General features: G+C 38.2%; 2 protein-coding genes and 1 long non-coding RNA gene across 3 annotated transcripts in view; 1 reads left to right on the forward strand and 2 right to left on the reverse strand.

Moving 5' to 3' along the window:
• The window catches only part of LOC138025809 (uncharacterized), an 885-nt gene extending 49 nt beyond the window's left edge, over positions 1-836 (reverse strand). Inside the window, exon 1 of the mRNA XM_068872967.1 lies at positions 1-836. This exon is cut by the window's left edge and continues 49 nt beyond it. Coding sequence (XP_068729068.1) covers positions 1-836 — 836 coding nt within the window.
• Positions 837-3,829: 2,993 nt separating this feature from the next.
• LOC138027911 (uncharacterized) lies at positions 3,830-4,920 on the reverse strand. Its single transcript, XR_011127541.1, has 2 exons — positions 4,807-4,920; positions 3,830-4,003 (listed from the first exon to the last, which is right to left on the reverse strand). It is a non-coding gene; the product is annotated as an uncharacterized lncRNA (long non-coding RNA).
• Positions 4,921-4,976: 56 nt separating this feature from the next.
• Positions 4,977-19,851, forward strand: LOC138027910 (protein STPG4-like). Its single transcript, XM_068875531.1, has 7 exons — positions 4,977-5,136; positions 5,255-5,332; positions 14,423-14,683; positions 17,155-17,228; positions 17,931-17,985; positions 18,783-18,902; positions 19,444-19,851. The coding sequence occupies exons 1-7, from the start codon at positions 5,047-5,049 to the stop codon at positions 19,561-19,563; spliced, it is 798 nt and encodes a 265-aa protein (XP_068731632.1). The 5' UTR covers positions 4,977-5,046; the 3' UTR covers positions 19,564-19,851.
• Positions 19,852-20,000: the final 149 nt, after the last annotated feature.

Consider the following 20,000-nt stretch of genomic DNA (forward strand, 5'->3'; position numbering starts at 1 on the left):
GCAAAAGCATCATCCCCAACAAAAACATATGAGACTTTTGTTAGCCCAAATGGCAAGCAATCTGGTGGGGGAAGAACAAGTGACCCATCTTCAATGCCTTTGGCTATTCCACACTTGTTCCACACTCCCCCATCAGATACTCGTCCATTAGTACCCACGTCAGCATACAGACATTCGTAATCTGGACCAGCAACAGCCATTAGAACTATAGAGTGGGTATTCTTGTAATTGTAGTAGTATGACCCAGCTTTAGCAGGGCATTGCATGACAACATGCTTGCCATCAATGGCACCTAAACAATGGGGGTAGTTCCACTTTTCTTCGAATTTCTTTGCTACCTCCAACCACTCTTCAGTTGAGGAGGGAATGCTGACGTGATTGGGCATGAAATGCTCCTTTAGAGCCTGGCACACTTCTCTTATCATGTAGGAAATTGCAGCAATTGATATTCTGAATTGAAAGCTCAAAGAGTGAAATGTTTCTCCAGTTGCCATGAATCTTATAGCTAGAGTTAGCCTTTCTGGGGCTTTTACAACTTTTGCGCCACCCAATAGTTCCTGTGGAGTGATAAAAGGCTCAATTTTGCGTAGTATTTCGCAGAAATCGCCATAGTTCATCCTCATCATTTCTTTGTAACCGGCCGTGTCTTCTATCATGAGCTCTTGGACGATATTATTGAAGCTTCCTTTTTCACTTCTTCGTCTGATCCATGCTCTTGTTTTCCCTCTAGGTTTTCTTGTATTTTTGCCGTCATTTAGAAGCTCATTTATGACAAAAGCAGCTAAGAATTTACGTTTTTTGTGATGTGCAATGATGGCAGCTGAAAACTCCGCCATGACATTGGTGGAAGGCGAGTGCTCTCACCACTGCGCCATCCCTGCACCCCGTTCTAACCAACGCTCTAACCAACTGAGCTATGACTATTAGAGCCCACAAATGACCAGCTCCCAACGTCAGTGGCTTCATAGCTCAGTTGGTTAGAGCGTCGCATCGGAATCGCGAGGTCACGGGTCAAACCCCGTTGAAGTCCTGAATTTTTCAGGCTTCTCTACGCAATTGTAAAAATTGCGTTCATAACTGCGAGGATCATAGCTTTACTTGATTTCATATCCGCAGTTCATATATGATTCATTTCATATACCATTCATCATTGATTCATTCCTCACGGGACCATTAGAGCCCACAAATGACCAGCTCCCAACGTCAGTGGCTTCATAGCTCAGTTGGTTAGAGCGTCGCACCGGAATCGCGAGGTCACGGGTTCAAACCCCGTTGAGGTCCTTAATTTTTCAGGCTTCTCTACGCAATTGTAAAAATTGCGTTCATAACTGCGAGGATCATAGCTTTACTTGATTTCATATCCGCAGTTCATATATGATTCATTTCATATACCATTCATCATTGATTCATTCCTCACGGGACCATTAGAGCCCACAAATGACCAGCTCCCAACGTCAGTGGCTTCATAGCCCAGTTGGTTAGAGCGTCGCACCGGAATCGCGAGGTCACGGGTTCAAACCCTGTTGAAGTCCTGAATTTTTCAGGCTTCTCTACGCAATTGTAAAAATTGCGTTCATAACTGCCAGGATCATAGCTTTACTTGACACCATGAGGAATTACACGGGTTATTGAAATATAACAATCGAAAACATTGCAGACTTTTGTCTCAATATTACATTGTTAAACCATTTTATATAAAACATTTTCCTGACGCTTTAGATCGAGATTGCTAAAGACATTCATTTATCGGCCCAATTGCATAGTTCAGTTCAGCGCAAAATAACAATCTGGAAACTAACAACCCGTGACTCCTGTCTCCTGACAGAAATTTGCATTAAGTGGTGGGTGAATGTCAAGTAGTTTTCTCAAACCCTTTTTTTTTTTGCACCAGTTCAATGAATGTATTAATGACAAAAGAACTAACAAATATATTGTTTAGAACCCAAGAATAATTATTATTGTCCAATCTTCCCGAAGACTTGTTGGAATTCACCTCACACTGCACTAGCTGACAAGTGAAGACTTTTGGCGTCCGCCGACAAAAAATCTGCTGGTGTGCAGTGGCCATTGCATGTCATTTGCACCGGCAAAAAAGAGAACTTTTAAAATTGTACGGGGATAAAGATGAGAAATGCGTCACTAACAGTAAAATGAAAGATAGTTCTTATTTTAAGTCCTTCATTTCCTCTTTCACTGAGAATAGGATAATTACATGCATAACACAAATGCCCCATTGCAAAGTATTGGAACGTTCACGCAGAACCCAGCATGCTGAATAAGCCCAGATCCAAAATTAGCCAAGCTGCCTGATTTGATGTATATTCTTCCAGATATGACAGTTCTTAAAAATCACAAAAATCCCAGATGATCTAAAGAGATTTCAGCTCGCAGAGCGTGCCGAGATCTCGAGATTTTCGTATACGGTACCTTGCCACTGTTTTTCGCTCATGTGTGTCAGCAAAACAAAAGATTTGGGCATGTCCAGAGGATTAAAAAATCTCTCGCCTTCGATAAAGTAGGCATGGAAAGGCCAAATAACAATTCTCAGACAAGAAAGACTTGAGATTAAGGGTTACAGTAATTTCGTTTCTTTTAATAACTTACGGGAATTTTACGAAAAACATTCAACATACATAGCAGATACAGGTCACGGATGGTCACGCGTGACTTGGTTGAGTCGTGCCAACAGTGTTGGAACCGAATACTGTCAACTTCCACCGTTTTTGGGAAAGTCTAATGTCCCCATTAACCCTCTGATGTCCAAACTGGCCTAAACCAGCCAGACTTAGTATTTTACTCTGTCTAATGCCAGACGATTTTACTCGTCAATGGGGAACCCCCGGGAGTCAATTGGTTAAACTCCAGTCTCTTTTAAAAAGTATATCGATCATCAAAAATGCTATGACAGCAAAGGCAGAAAGAATCTGAAAAAAAAACCTGTGTTAGCCCCGTTACTTTTTCTGAAGTTGTGAAAGCTCACCAGCTCTGAAAAGGTCAGGTTATTCGATCAGCTGAAAATTATCATTTGTTCTACTGCCGATTTCTTGCATGGATACACTAAAGCTCGAGTTATTTGAATGGTTCAAAATTATCGTTCATACTTCTGCCGATTTTTTGTATGGATATAAGAAAGCTTGAGTTATTCGAACGGCTCAAAACTATCGTTCGTACAGCTGCTGATTTTTTGCATGGATACACGAGCCATGCTCACGGGTGGCGAGTTTTTTACACGGATAGCCTGAGTCAGTTAAACGACTGACTTTTATTTTGCACGGGAAGCTGAGTCGTTGAAATGACATGTCAGGTCATTCTCGAGGCTTATGCAGAGCTTTGAACGACTATCTGAGAAAAAACAACTTACCGTAAGGAACCTTTTCGCACGAAAGGTAACAATTTAGGAAATACAGAAAATTCCAGACAATATACTGTAACCATCAAGAATCAAATCAAGGTCAGAAATGTTACTTGTACAAAGTCAACAAGTCGTTCATTTTGTTAAGAACTGTAAAATTGATTGAAAACATGGTCACTCAAGCATTGCAGGAGGTGATTGCAAACAGCAAAATGATGATATAGCCCTGAGTTCTGGTATGACTAAACAAAATAATCGTTGGTATATCGACAGAGGTGCTACAAAGCACATGACCTTTGAGAAAGACTTAATTGTTGATTTCATCGAGTATAAGCATCCCTCAAAGATCTACCTTGGTGACAACAGAGTAAATTGAGCATATGGAGAAGGGAAGGGGCAGTTATTGAAGGCCAATCTTAATAAAATTTTAATCCTCCAAAAGAGAGCACTTCGTATGATTTACTTTGTTCACAGTCATGCTCATGCAATTCCTTTATTTATAGATGCTAATGTCCTTCCACTAACGTTTCTGTAATATGAGTCTGTCTCCAACTTGATGCATTATGTCAATAATAACAACACACCTTTAAACATCTTAAAATTCTTTCAAAAATTATCTGCCGTCCACTCGTACAACATGAGATCCTCCACCTGTGGAAAATTTTATATTATCGATTTTCATTGACGTGATAAAAAATTTGTGCTTATCGATTTCAATCGATTGAATTGATTAATCAATCGACAAATATTAAGCAAAATTTTAGTTTCTAAAGAAACTGCGGTAGTGCGTCGGTGGGAGATTGAAACAGAAATTGATTATATCCAATCTCAACCCCAGAGCTCTTCTCTTGACCAAGGGAGAGAAGAGCTCTGGGGAACCTTGAAACAAAGTGTCGTCTTATTGGTTTTCGAGAAGAACAACCGAAAGCACTCTAATTGGTGCATTCATGTTTGCACGAGAATTGAGCAGGCGCCGTAAGGTTCAAATAGCCAATTTTTGGCTATAAGAACCCTACAGCGCATGTTCTCCTACACAGAGTTTCCCAGAGCCTTGGGTCGATCCGAGGCTCTGGTGACGAGAATGGATTTCATCAAACGAGTTCATAAAGGTCGAATAACCACCGTGAAGGAACCACCGTAAAATTTTTCGCGGTAGTTAACGTCATTCGACCTTTATCAACTCGTTTGATAAAATCAATTTTTGTGACAAATAATGAGTACCATCGAGTAACTCGATGGTACTCAATGTTTGTCACAAAAATTCAGTACTATCGATTAATCGATTAGACACGCGCTGAAGTTAGCATGCTTTCAATGCCAGAGCTAAAACGAGCCCTCGTTGATTCGGTAAACATGCATATGCCGTCAAGACAGCCACTCCAGAAAGCCAACGAGAAACACAACTATAGCGCGGGTTATTGTAAGATTCCAACATTCGTGAAATAAATTCTTACCTGTTCTTTGTTCTCGCCACGAAACGATGCCGAACTCTTCAGTGTCTCTTGTACGCATGACTGCACAAACACGATGGAATCACCGCTGCATTCATCAACACCCAATCCGGCTTCACACGAACTTCCCGTCGCCTTGCGTAGCCCTATGTCACTGAACTTCGTGACACTTTCGGTGACACGTTCAAGTAACGCGTGGTCTGGGCAAAGTTGTCGTGGCAACGAATACCTATTTTCGCCAACATGGCGAACATGTTAGTTCAAATGCCTTTTCAAGACTCTGGTCTTAATACAGGCTATCAATCACAACTGAGGACTCCACTAACGACTGTAGTAAGTGGGAATAACATTTTCGGCGCTTAGATTTTTTTTCGGGTCTGCGAAGTCTACCACCTTCCTTTCGCGTAAAATTTTGTAAAAGATGATGGAATTTTGTCTTGCTTCTTTGTAGTCGGGGATACGAAGTAAGAGCCCTTACTACGAAGAACCAGTGTCGGATAGAGAAGGATGGTGGAGAAGCACGCTCAAGGTAATGTCGTCAAAAGAACAAATTACAGAGTTCGATCCGCATCTACGTGAAGGGATCCTGCAGGTTGACTAGCACTCCCAAGACCTGACAAAAATAATTCCCACAAATTAAACAAACTGATCGTGATCAGCTCAAAAAAGTTGAAAGTCTGGCTGCTTCTTGAACAACTTGGATTCTTGGGGTACGCGGAGGTACAACTACAAACAAATCAAATCTATTTTACGTATTCAATGCAACTTTTTATGTATCTGAATCTAATTCAGCAGAGACCTCTAACCTGTAGGTCACTTTTTTAATTAGTGAACCCTTCCACTGACTTTAAAACTTGGGTGATTCTTGTATTCCAATCTTCTATTTAACTTAAGCAGTTAACAAATTAAAGTGCAGAGATGTACCCGGCCACATTTTGGCATGTCATTGAAGAAGAATAACACCTATTTTATTGTCACTCGTTCTTCAGAGAACACTGTAAGTCCTGTAATTTTGAATGACAATAATACTGGTGTGGTATAACATGGACTTTGCTTTAAAGTGTCTGAATGGCTTGCAGCTTGTCAAGCTTTCCAGTTTGCTAAATTACTGAGAATGTAGTAGTAGTGAAATCCCAAGAATAGGTTCTTTCTTGAGGAAGTAAAATGAAGTTATTAAATTATTTGTACATGTATTGAATTGCCATCTCAACTGAACAGATCATAAAAGCTCTTCTATTCCTATTAACAAAAACTAACACATGAAGAAAAAGGAAATGGATGGAAGTACATGTAAATTTGGGGTGTTTTAGGTGTACTTCATATATCTCCTCTTCTAACGTTATTTAATCATAACATGTACAAATATACAACATGTACAATTTTCTGCCAAATTTGGGTCATAGAAACATGGTTACAAATAAAATAATCAGCAGAGCTTGGAATATATGTATGCTACCATCATGTTTGTAGAAGGCTGACAACATAATATGAAGATCTTAGCGATGTTATGGAAACCTACGATCTCGGAAAAAACCTGTTGAGACGAAGCAACATTTTGTGTACTCCAACAACTTATCCAAGCGTTCCGCCTTAAAGCTGCCCTTTCCCCTCCCCTCAAACTCAATGTTGGGGGGAGGGGAGTGGGAAGGGGAGAGTAAGTAGGGACCGTGTGTAAAAATGAAGGTGAATTTGTGTCACTGTCTCAACAGTTTTGTCTGAGATTGTCTATGATGTTTATATCCGTTCTAATGTTAATTTTACTGTTCGCACGGACCTCGTATTCGATCAACTGGAAAGCCTTTCAATTGAAATTAATAAACCAAGAAGCAAAGATTTTATTGTTGCTACATGTACATGTATATGGTACAGACCTCCCAACTCATCTTTTGAATTATTCTCTAATTTCAATTCTCTCATTGGTAAGCTGGATGCTGATGGAAAAGAGTATTACCTTATGGGCAACCTTAATTGTAATATGCTCCTGTCATATCTGAATAATGTGAATACCCAGGCGCTATTAAACATCGCTGATATTTGCAATATAAAGCAACTTATTACCAAACGCCTGTGAGTAGCACTTTAATTTTTGTCATTTTTACTAGTTATCTGGATAATGTATCTTGCTCTGGAGTATCTCATGTTGGAATCAGTGACCATAGTTTGATTTATGTTTTTGGTAAAATTTTGTTGCAAATCAACCACCATCGAGGGAACTACTTCTGTTTTGTACAGGCGATTTAAAAATTTTGATCGTAATCTGTTTTGTTCTGACATCTTGGCCCAACCGTGGGTTAGATATAAACCCCGATGAAATGTGGATGAAATGGAAAGCTATGTTCTTAGAAATGTGTGATTTGCGTGCTCCACTCCGCACTAAACACGTTCGTGCCTCTAAAAGTCCTTAGATTACCCCTGAACTTAAGAATTTGATGTATTGGAGAGATCATCTTAAAATTAAGGCTTTGCAGACAGGCGATCCAAGTGATTAGAGTAATTTTAAGAAGTTGCGCAATGAAGTGAACAATACAATCAAGAATGTAAAAAAGTCCTACTATTATAACACTTTTGATACTTACAATGGAAATTCGCGCAAAAGATGGGAAACTATCAATGAGGTGACACATGGTAAAGCTGATAAAGCTTCAATTAATGAGCTTGAGCTCAATGGAATGAGAATAACTAACGTAATTCAGCCAAATCGCAGATGGCTTTACCAATTTTTTTGCAGAAATTGGACCCCAATTGCCCTGGGATATAGAAGAAGTGGGCTCCTCCTTCAATGAATTTGTTATCCCTACCAACATTTTTTTTTTAGTTTCCAGTGTGTAACTCAATTGCATGCTTTGTCCCACCTAAATAAATAATACATGAGAAAGGCGACAGGTCTCGATTCTGTGTCAGCCAGACTGCTAAAAGAATGTTCAGATTTAATCTGCGTGTCACTCGCTCGGATATTCAATCAATCTATAGACATGGGTAGTTTTCCCGATGAATGGAAGAATGCAAGAATCACGCCTCTTTTTAAGAAAGTAGAAAGTAGGAGTGTTCCTTCTAATTGTCGGCCGATATTGATTATCCCGGTTGTGGCTAAGGTTTTGGAACGCATTGTTTATGATCAGTTGTATCATTATCTAAATGAAAATAATCTTCTCACTGGACATCAATCTGGTTCGCTTGCATTGCGAGCGCGCACATTTGAAACTGCTGGGTAATTGCTTGTTAGTTTTGACCGCGCTTCTAACTAAAAAGTTGTCTATGTTTTTGTCACGTTTGAATGAAATAAGTGGAGGTTGCGAGAAGATTCTACCAGTCTCGGGATCATTTTGGAGTCATTTAAAGATGTTAAGAATGATACTTTTGACTGCGTGATGATTATGAGGATGGAAAGTGAGGGTGAATAGAATTCTGTCATTCTTTTTTTTTTTTGACGTTTGAAGTGCTGACTGTCGATCAAATTGTTGGGTGCGATGATGGCCCACTTTGACCACAGAGACAGGATAGCCATGTTTTTCGAAAAACTGGCACATCTCCTCTGATTTGCTGGAAAAGTCGGAGTCATCACTACATAGACGTCAAAGTCTAAATTGAGAATAAGGAATGGAGTTCTTGACATGTGATGGATGTGACAATAAATACAACAAATACGTAACTGTGAGAATCTGTAGGTTTGTAGTGCACACTGATACATAGCACATTGCCACTAATAGAAACTTTGATATCCAGGAAAGCAAGTGAAGTTTCCAACATTTCCCAGGTATATTTAAGAGCCGGATGAAAAGAATTGACGGAGGTTATAAATTGATCGAGTTCTTCTCTGCTGGATGAAATAGCGCCAATGTAGTTGCCGATGTAGCAGCCGTAGAGTTCAGATTTGGGGCCGTTGTACTGATTTAAAGATGGGAATAGCTAGGTCCCATTCTTGTGCCCATTGCTACACCATTAATTTGTTTGTAATAGTTTCCGGAGAATGAAAAACAGTTAAGCGTTAAAACTAGTTCGGCAAGGCGGAGGAGTGTTTCCGAGCTTGGTTCTTTACAGTGCCTTGGTTGAAAAAGTGTTTAAGTATCCAAAGGATGTGTGGCAAAACAACATACCTTTTTATCTACATGTACATGGGGTGAGTTCCACCACAAATGCAATCTAGTAGACTGAGCAAGGGCACCGCAAGAGCGAATTTGGCACAACAATTGTGAAGGTCTTAATAGAAGTGGCACAGGGAAGGGTGCTACAGTATGCAGTGGCGGAGAGTCGTACAAACTATTATTGTTGCTATAAGCTATGGAAAAGGTCAGTCATCCAGTGCCCTCAGAATGAAAAAATAAATGCTTCATGTGTATGCTGGCCGGAAAGGGAACATCCCGGTTATGGATTCAGGGTGGAGACCCCAGTCAAATTAAAGTTGTGTCTCTGAACGAAATATGTTGGAAGGCAGGGGTGCTGACAGCTCCTACAGATACTACCCAGTACCCAGAAGCCGGGACATAAATCCAAGAGTAAATTTATTTCACTTGCAATAGTGAAGTTAAAACTTCACAGATTCCGGCTTGTTTTATTTTAAGTATTTTTATTTATTTTATTTTAAGTATTTTAATACATACATACATACATACTTAATTGACCACTCCCCATAGGGGCTTTTCAGGGCCAGTGAAACACAATCAACGAAACGACAGAACACAACAACAACTGTTAAGAATCCCAACTGGCCGGAGGCAAACCAGTTGGCTATTTACAAGTGCAGCTGGGAAGTTGAACCAGGGACTACCAGGAACAAATTCAACGAGTGATTAGAACGGGTCTTGAACCCAGGATCTCCGGATCTCAAGGAAAGCGCCCTAACCACTCGGCCACACTGCCTCCACAATCAAAACAGATACAAAAAGGTACAGTCTCTCTCTGCTCACAAATAGCAAAGGCTAATCGCGGTGGGCGGAGCTACACGCATTCCATGGTTAAACTGATCAACTAATTATTTTAACAAATAAGATAAATAACTATCCTCAGCCTCCATTATTGAGAGAAGCAATCCATGTACATGCTTTTTAAAAGCACTTTTAGGGAGTTGTCGAAAATTGTCCTGGTAGGAATTCCAGAGTTTAGCTCCAAATCTGGCAAAAGACCTTTGATTTAGGCTCAGACTCAAAAATTTAATATAAAAGTTGCCTGAAGAGGAGCTCCTGGTCTTGTGCATATGTATTTTATTAACTTTAGTAAAGAGATCATTGATATTAGACGGAACAGACAAACGTGAGACGTCATACATTAAAGAAGAAACAGTTTCAAGATAGAGCATATTTATGGGAAGAATATTTGATGTGATAAACAGAGACACAGCGTGCGCTCTGGGCTCAGAAAAATACATTAAACGTAGGACACGTTTTTGCAGTACAAGGAGTTTTTCTAGATGGGTTTTAGCAGCTTGACCCCAAGCAGCTAAACCATAAGACATGTAAGGAAATATCAGGGAACGATAGATATTTAAAATAGTACAGAGAGGAACGAAGTGCCTAAGGCAAGCAATGACTCCAATAATTTTACTTATTTTTAATGCAACGTATTCTATATGAAATTTCCAGCTCAAAATTACTGTCCAGTAAAATTCCAAGATATTTGACATGTTCCTTGCATTCAAGAGAAGTGAAAGTATGGGTGCTCTTATCAAACATTTGGATATTTACCGAATAACCCGGCCAGCTTACGCTGATAAGGACGGAAAATGACATAATTTGACTTCTTATTATTGAGGGTTAGTTTATTTATATTTAGCCATTTAGAGACTTAAAGCAATTCGTTATTGACATTTTCCTCAAGAGATTTCAAATTTTTATCTGCATACAGCAAATTAGTGTCATCAGCAAAAAGATACCATAATGATAATTTGTCGGAAGAGTTATGAATATCATTGATGTAGATCAGGAATAACAATGGGCCTAACACGGAGCCTTGGGGAACACCACATGAGATCTGACTTTTTGAAGATAAATAAGTATATAGACTTCAGTTACTTGTGATTGGCCTAGGAGGTATGAGGAAAACCAGCCATTCGTGGTGCTTCTGATGCCATAGTGATAAAGTTTTTGCAAAAAAATAGCATGATCGACGGTGTCAAAGGCCTTTTTTAAATCAACAAAGATCCCACAAGTAAATAATTTTAAATCCATGATGATGTTAACAGTATCAAGAATAGCGTGCTGTAGCTGTGTGGAGTGCTTTTTACGAAAACCATACTCATTACTGTGACTTATATAGAGAATATTGTTTTTGTCAAGAAAGGATTTTAGAGATTATAACTTCAATATATTATTAGGAAAGAAACATACGATGAATTTTCCACCCACGTAATTAGAACAATGATGGCATTTCTAGTAGGAACAATCGATATCTACATGTACCAGACTTGATGGGTAATAGAATATTCCAAGGAAAAGGCAACAGAACAAAGTATTAGAAATTGTCATTTATATCTTCAACAGTTTCGGTGTAAGGTGTAAAAGGCACCCTTTGAGAAGGATGAGAAGTGTGCTTATATAAAAATGGCATTCTATAACTCAATTATCATTTATTTACTCAAAGAGAGGATGATCATAAATGTCACGAACAAGGAAAAGAAATTTACTTTACTTATTCTGTGATGTTGGTGATTAAATTGTCATTTCATCCGCATTCCTTGAAGATTTCCTCTAGTTATTTACATGATTAACAGCAAGTTTCAACAAAGTTTCAATGGTTAATAGCGGTTAACACAACATCTTTAAGGAGAGGACTCTCTCAATTGTTTGTTAACGCAAGCAAAGTCTGTTAACCATTACAAAATCTTGTTAACCATTGCCATATTTCTACAACTCCTTTCTATTGACATGTTAATTGACTCATGATTGCTGAAAGACTTTATAGACATTAAGTAAAGTCGCTGGATGACAATTAGGACACCAAAGGAAATTCCTTATGTCACTCTCTTGGGATTTACTTTCCATCTACAGCTAGCTGCCATCATGTCACTTTGACAAAATTTTAATATCATCAATTTCTCCATTTTTAACAAACATTATGGGGCCTTTACCAGTGAAAACTATTGGTCTGTCTCTACTGATAGAAATGTCCTGTGCAATGTGTGTTTTTGGTGTGGGTAAATAAACAACATGCCCCTCAAGCATTAATAAATGAAAGATCGTGCCAAGCAATAATAATTGGCGACTACTGAAAGTCATTAAAAATATATACATTAATTAAAATCTCCAACTCTTTATAAGATTTTATTCCGGACAAAAATTCCCAATACTCAAAACATGTCTTAGTAACCTGTCAAAAAATGTATCTTTTAAAACAATTACTCATTTTTCGATTTTAGAAACATTAAAAATAAATTAATATGTCTTACAGACAATCTCAGACAAAACCTGTTGAGACAAAGTGACATTTTTGGTACTCCTGCCAACAACTTATCCAAATGTTCTGCTTAATTAAAAGCTGCCCTTTCCCCTCCCCCCAAACTCAATGTTGAATTCTATTGGTCGTAAATATACTGTTAGGTAGAACACATGACAATTATCTCAGCGGCATTGACTGAAGGGGAGGGGAGTGGGAAGGGGAGAGTATAAGTAGGGGTGTGTAAAAATGAAGGTGATTTTGTGTTACTGTAGTCTCAACAGTTTTGTCTGACATTGTAGCAAACATGGTTATGCTGTGGTTGAGGTGGACATAATGTACAGTGTAGACTAACGACTGCTTGTACATGACAGCTTTTGTGTTTTATTTTCCACGATTTTGTTCCTTTTGTTTTCTGTAATCTTTGTATATAATTTGGGCATTTTTTGTTGTGAAGTAGAACCCTGTTTTGTACCACTACATATTTTATACTTCTTACACGTAAAGTTACCTTTAAAGAATAGAAGTGATAGGTGACAACATGTCTGGGCTGTTTGAAGAAAACATAGTTTGACAAGAGGGATGATTTCTTCATCCATGGTTTTTTGCCCCAGAAAAAGAACTCTTGATTGTACATGTAGATGAAGACACTAATGGAGGGACTGCTTTAAATGCACTGACAGCTCAAACACCCTAGGACATCCCCAGTTGTCAAGTAAAATTGTCTGGCATTAGACAGCGCAAGTCTCACTCCAAGGGGTCAGGGAGTTAAAGAAACAATGTTCTAACTTCTTGGATCTTTTACTCTTCTGAAAACGGACTCATTATCTACCATTTTACATTCAATATCAAATCTTGAGCTATCCTAGTACAATCTAAAGGACATACTGTATGAATGTTTATTCTGTTTCTTTGAAAAAAGATCTGTACACTGTAGTTTGTCATTGATGAATCTCACTCAGGTAACCAGGCTGGCTTGGAATTAAGGACAAATTTTATCAGTTATTGTTTCAATGGTCTGGATAGCACATGCGTTAATTACTGTACAGTAAATCATTGTTAAAAATACAACCACACTTTTGAATTTAAGAACATGTTTTGATATATAAATTTTACTGCTATACATGTACTGGTACTCACTAAGGCTGATGATGATCATGTTTGAAATGTTGAAACATGTTCCTTATAAGTGTGGTTGTATTTCTAAAAAGAATTATCAACTTTCTGTGTTGAGAAGTTCAGTTCAGTTTAATATGTACATGTAAATGAAAAGTAGTGACACGAGAATTTGGGTGTGAAATTTGAAAAACAGCTCAAGAAAAATGTTTGGCTTTTATTGGTTTCAGAAAGCGCAAAATCCATTAGAGTAATGTGTACTTTATTTTTGTGTAATATCTGGGCTGGAGTGTTCTCATAACAACAATTTCTACAACAAGTTGCAAAAATAGTGGAGACACTTCACCTTCTTGGGGCGTTACTAATTTCCCTATTATCTCTCACACTGCAGCCCCCCTCCCCCCCCCCCCCCTTATCAGTGTTGCTAGCGAGACAAAAAAATGTTGGGAACTTAAGCAGTCAACATTGAAAGGGGGAGAGGGGAGAGGAAGTGGGAAAGGTTTAAATTCTAGATACGCCGAGTATTGGAAGTTAGAAAAGGTGTTTTTTAATGAAAGTGTCTCAACAATTTTGCAACTTGTTGTAGCTCAGTTCTGATCCCTGGTTTTCAGTCTGAGAAAACCTGGGTAGATTTTCTCTCTTACTGTATATGAGAACATCAAAATGTTTCAGTATTTGAAGGTTAAAGGCAGATCTTAATAGGCGTATCTAGAATTTAAACTTCCGTAATAGTTACATGTACAATGTAGTGTACCACTTTTGTATAAAAAGGCCCTTGCAAAAGTATTACAAGACTGCTCACAGTTTCCTCTTCATCTTTGTGTCCCACAAGTGTGATGCAGGGCAATTAAGTGTGAGCATTTGCAAGTGAGCGTAGACAAGACAATGTTGAAATGAGAATACCCGACTGCTTGATTTGGACTCACATGAAAGCACTCTCATTGGATTTGAGAGCAATTAAAGAAGACTTAAATCAAAAGGTTTATCTAAGAGTGTTTGTTGTTATAAAATAGACATGTTTGTTTATGTATGGTGCCTACATGTTGCATTGCACACATATACAGGATGGTGTCAAGTTCAAATACCACACTGCACAATGCTTTGTATGTTAAGATGAGTTTTTCTACTTGCACAACAGGACACTCCTGTTCCTGGGACCTACGACCTGAAAGACTTTGTGGAAGATTTACATACAAACCCCATAAGAATAACATATGGCTTTAAGAATGCAGGAAGGAAGAGAGATGCTGATCCATCGAGGAAAGGATCATATTTAATGCCAGGCCTATACAAACACTCCACATGTGTGGATCAGCTGGAAAAACAAGAAGTATCATACAATTTCAAGGCCTGTGATAGATATCATACTCCAACTGCTCTTGTAGGATATATTGACAAGGTATATAGTACATAATTGTTGGTCATGCAGCAGAGCTATCCTTGACCTACCTGTATAGTTTCACTGAAAAATATGGGTCTTTGTTACTGTATTGGCACTTAAAGCATGGTAAAAGAGAGTGACATTGTTCCCCCTCTTCTCCAGTAATATGCCCCCATTTTTTTTTTTGAGAAACTTATCTATGCTATGGTCTTTGAGATGTTCATTGGTAAATCCAGTATAACTTGCTTGAATTGTAGTCATCCATTTGCAAATTATGTCATTGTACCAGAAATGAAAGAGTCTGTCTCAAAGATATGTCAATCCTATCATTAGAGAATTTCTGTTTTGATTAAATTCCCCTTAACCCATTGACACCTCAAGTGCCCTTGGACACCCCCAGTTGATGAGTAAAGTCATCTTGTGTGCTATCGAGGTCATTATATATAATAATGGTGGACAAAACACTGACCTCCAGTCTATGGACTACCCCGATGGACTACAGTACCCTAAAATGGACTAACTCCATTCTCGTCAGGTGCCACAGCCTCGGATCAACCCAAGGCTCTAGGAAACTCTGAGTAGGAGAACATGCGCCGTAGGGTTCTTAAAGCCAAAAATTGTCTATTTGAACCTTATGGCGCCTGCTCACTCCTCGTGCTAACATGAATGCACCAATTAGAGATGCTGTTCATTATTCTTCTTGAAAACCAATGGGAAGACACTTTTCAGTGTTCCCCAGAGCTCTTCTCTCCCTCAGTCAAGAGAAGAGCTCTGGAGTCGAGATTGGGACTAGTTCATAAAAATACCATTTCGAATGAGTAATACATGTATGAAAGAACTGAATTGATTATAAATTATACTTACATCGCAAGTACAGGTACCTACATGTGTACTGTAGTTAATTCTCATCCATACAGCCACATTCAACTAAATCCAGGAATTGCACTGGTTTCACTTCACTTACATGAAGGTACCCAATAGGGTTCTTCGATCCCATCATCCCAACCAGAATTTTCTCTTAAATTCTCGAAATCCCAAACGTTTTTATCGGCCAATCCTGGTCCCGGTCATGATGTCACAAGTTGTGAAGTCCAAACCTTGTCGTCAATTACAACTACAGTTGACTTAGAATATGCCTTGTTAGTAAAATCCAACTAGTGGTCTATTATCAATGCTGCGTTCTGATTGGTTGAGCTACTAGTAGGCTATTTGTTATAGCCCACTAGTAGCGAAAAGCGCCGGCTTTGAAAACCAAAACAACAATTAAAGTCTAGCTTTAACTAGCGAAAGATGTCTTGTCTCAACATTTTTTTGACCAACTAGTTGGATTTTACTAAAACAATTATTTCTCTCTCCCTCATGGCCTCTGAGTCAATAGCCCATTCGGCCTCGGCCTCATGGGCTATTGACTCAGAGCCCATTCGGGCTCGAGGAATAATTGTTAATTAGTCTTTTCCACTAACCGTCATGATCAGATTGATCCTACATGTAAATGTAATTGTAGTATTCGCAATCACAGTTTTGAAACCCAAATTATGCACAATTTTCCATTATTAGTTAGTACCAGTAATTGAATCTGTTGCCAATGTATACTTATCTTCCTAACATTCCCATTTAGCATGAAAACACTTCCCGTCTAGCTAAAAATGGCAAACGGCAAAAATCCTATTGGGGACCCTCTTACATGAAGTGATTTGGCCTTCGCAACAATAATCGAAAGCTAACCTTTTTAAAATGGGTGCTTACAATACCGTTGATCATCGCCATTTAAAATGGGTTTGAGGCTTAATTAAGTAACCACTTTTTGCGACATAAAGACCAACACTACCGGTACTCATCCGAAATAGTATTTTTAGGGTAGTCCATTTGGGTAATTCACTGGGGTAGTCCATGGACTGGGGGTCAGTGTCTTGTCCACCACCATGTTTCTTTGAATTTAAATCCAAAAATACAAATTACATGTATGCTTATAAAAGGCCAGAATATTAATTTTTACTGGAAAGGCAAAAAAAAGCCCTCATCACCAAAAATCAAAAAGAAGTTAATTTCTTTTTTAATTTCATCCATTTGCACTGCATTATTCAACAGTGTGCACCATTATGAACCAATTCAAGCTGGCACATGCACCCTACTCAGTATTTAAATATACATGTACCACTGTGACAGAAAGGAAGTAACGAAAAAAAAAAACAAGCAAAGCCATAACCGCCTCAATTATGAATGCAACTTTTAGCAATTACCTCACCATGCCGGTGCGACATTCTAACCAACTGAGCCATGAAACTACCGATGCTGGGTGGCTCTGAGCCAATCATTCATGGGTCCAAAACTCCAAAGGTTCCCACGATGAATGAATCAACAAACAAAATGATATGTGAAATGAATCATACCTCGAACCACGAATATGAAATCAAGCGAAGCCATGACCCTGCAGTTACAACCTAGTTTGTTTCACTTTTCTTTGTTTTCTACCCCTAATTTTATTGCAGGAATTCACAAACAGTCAAATAAGCCCCACTACATATTACTCTGGATATGAATATGTTCCAAAACTACCATCCAAGTAAGTCTTCTTAATTAATTACATTTGCCAATAATCACTTTAATTAGGGTGTTAACCAGATAATTTTTTAATGGTCAGTATACCTTAAGAAAATTGATTTTTGAAGAGAATGATGATGACATTCAAGGACGTAACTTACTGTAAGGCAAGCAGATTCAAGGATTTTTTCCTCAGGATTTCTAGTTTGTTACTGATTTACGACTGCTTTCTACACTGCAATCATTTTCTGCAAAACGTCATCTTAATTTAAATGTCAACAATTCAAGAGTTGTTATGTTTCGTTTGTATGTTCTGTCAGCTGACAACTGGGTTGACTCTCTTACTCCATTCCTTCAGAACACAAGCAATTGCCCCCTCTCCCCAATTTCCAACTCTATCATCTCAGCCCTAAGGAAATTATAATCTTCCTCTTCTTCCACCCTCCTTACTGAGCAATAGTAAGGAATCATAATATACAGTCTACAATGTTCAAACCTGCTATATATGATTTGTATGAAATTTCATTTATTGAAACAGAGAATTAGTTCCAAATTTTTGAGGAGACATTCCTTTACAATGTGATCGTTAAGTTTGTACATTTCTTTATTCATCTGGTCCTTTTGCTTTTCTGAAACGTTTTTCCCGTCTCTTTCTCTCTTTATCATTGATTTACTATCCCCTGTATCATTTATCATTCTCTCTTTATTCATTTTTTCTTACAAGGCATCCAGCCTTCAAGTCTCAAGAACACAGATTTCCTACCATCTACTTTAAACCTGTAAGCTGATCATGGATTGCATTTTATGCCTAATTTGTGATGCAGTGGTCTGTCTTAAATGTACATGTAGCTGTAGGGGGGAAACAATTATTATTGTTCTGTGTTTAGGATTAACCACACACCACAGTATACCTTACCAATAGCAGTTAAATTTCACTAAAAAGGGAGCATCACCTGCTATGTGTCATGAACCAACTTTTAAGTTGGTTCATGACACATAGCAGCTTAAATGCTGCAAACATACATGTAGCAAATGGTGCTCTTAATAGAGAGTACGTGTCTTCAGTTTTGTTTATGGTTTGTGCAGCAACTGCTCAAGGAAACCTGAACATGAAAAAGGCACTGTTGTCAAAAGGCTTGAAGTATCAAAAACAAACTACAAGTTTTAACAATTTTGTTGATCAAGAGGTAAATCTAAGACAGACTTCCATGGAAAATGCAGCAAAAAGCTTTGTGTAACTTTATAGAATTTTGTTGGTGAAGAAGAGTATTTCTCTTTTATCCTGGCTTGTGACTGTGAAAGTAAGGTGTTAACTGATGATGTAATACATAAACATGGTACATATACAGAAATTGATTTCTAGGGTTTATCACTTTACAGTCTTTCTTTGTAATGGTACAAACTGTAGTAACTACTATTTACAAGGCTTGAATTACATTGGTCATGTGTCCCACCCTTGTCACTGGCAGTTTTGAAACCTTTTTTTGTCCTTAAACAGCACTTACTGCAACTAGAAGTGAATGTTTTCATCAATTGATGATAATGATTATGCCATTTTGTGTTCTTTTTGTTAAAGAGAGAAGGCCCTCCTCCTGGCCAATACAAGCTTTCAAAGGATCCTATTTTACCTAAAGGACCAAACGTCACATCACCATTCAAATCTAGAACTCCACGATTTGCTCAGCCTCATGTACTGGTAAGTAGTGTAAACCATCAGTACATTTTAAAACAGTCATTCATGAATGATCAAATCTCAGGTACATTTGGCTCAGTTTTTGTTTGGAAATCCATGCAGTAATATTTTTCCTGAGACACTGAATTCAAGGAGATTAAGAGCTGGAGGTGAGGGAAACTGCTGGCATGTAGTTTTGTTGTTTTTCTTGTGCAGAGATGTGGTTTACAATGTAGATTAGAGCAATTACACATTTTCTGTTCTGAACCTGGGAGAGGTTGAAATGTTTAATTTTTGTTAGAACATGCGCTTACAACCTGAAAAACATCTATTGTACATGTGGTCGGGGTTGTACAGGGAGCAGCCTCTGTAAGCCTCAAATCCAATCTTATAACATCATCCACTGGTTTGGCACAATTTAATGACACGTATAGCTATGCGTAATGTTATACCAAAATTAACATGCATGTCTGACGTGATGCTTGAAGACAGCAAAACAGAACCTTTATTAAAGTTAATTTGAATATTTAAAACTGCCTATTCAAGCTTTTTTGTTTTCCAACAGAAAACTCCAGGTCCTGGGACATATTGCAAAACGTACCAGACGCCCATGCCAGATACCATAAAGAAAATGGCCAGAAATTATGGACTGTTCTTTACCTCTGGAAGTTATGGTGCATACTAGCATGTGAATATGTACAAAATAAATATGTGATAACTGGCACTCTACATGTAAGAGGTATAAAATTTATGAGGGCAGTTCCTCTGTCACAGCATAGACAAAATCAATTTGTGACTTTCAGAGTAGCACTAACCAAAGACAAAACACTTTGTTACATCTAACTTTTATTAACATGTTTGTGCATCTTTACAACCTACTATAATTTGTATTATTCAGTTTTTGCCTACACATTTATTTTAGAAAAAATAATGTTGAATAAAAGTACTGTCGTGGACATGACATATAAAACGATCACATTGTCCAATGCATTGTCATTAAGTGAAAATTCCTGAGAACTATCAGTGTCTTGCCAAACATGCTTGGAATATAGTGCAGTTTGGACATAATTTATGCAGATGCTGCATTCACGTTCATAGCCATAAATTACTATTGTAAATTTC

This window comes from Montipora capricornis, chromosome 12 (genome assembly GCF_036669925.1).
Source record: "Montipora capricornis isolate CH-2021 chromosome 12, ASM3666992v2, whole genome shotgun sequence".
Taxonomy (NCBI): Eukaryota; Metazoa; Cnidaria; class Anthozoa; order Scleractinia; family Acroporidae; genus Montipora; species Montipora capricornis.

Excerpts from the sequence above, each read along its gene's own strand:
- LOC138027910 (XM_068875531.1), top strand. The coding sequence starts at position 5,047 with ATGGCGAACATGTTAGTTCAAATGCCTTTTCAAGACTCTGGTCTTAAT. Across the intron at positions 5,137-5,254 it reads GGACTCCACTAACGACTGTA|TCGGGGATACGAAGTAAGAG; the intron begins GTAAGTGGGAAT and ends GCTTCTTTGTAG. Across the intron at positions 18,903-19,443 it reads TTGCTCAGCCTCATGTACTG|AAAACTCCAGGTCCTGGGAC; the intron begins GTAAGTAGTGTA and ends GTTTTCCAACAG.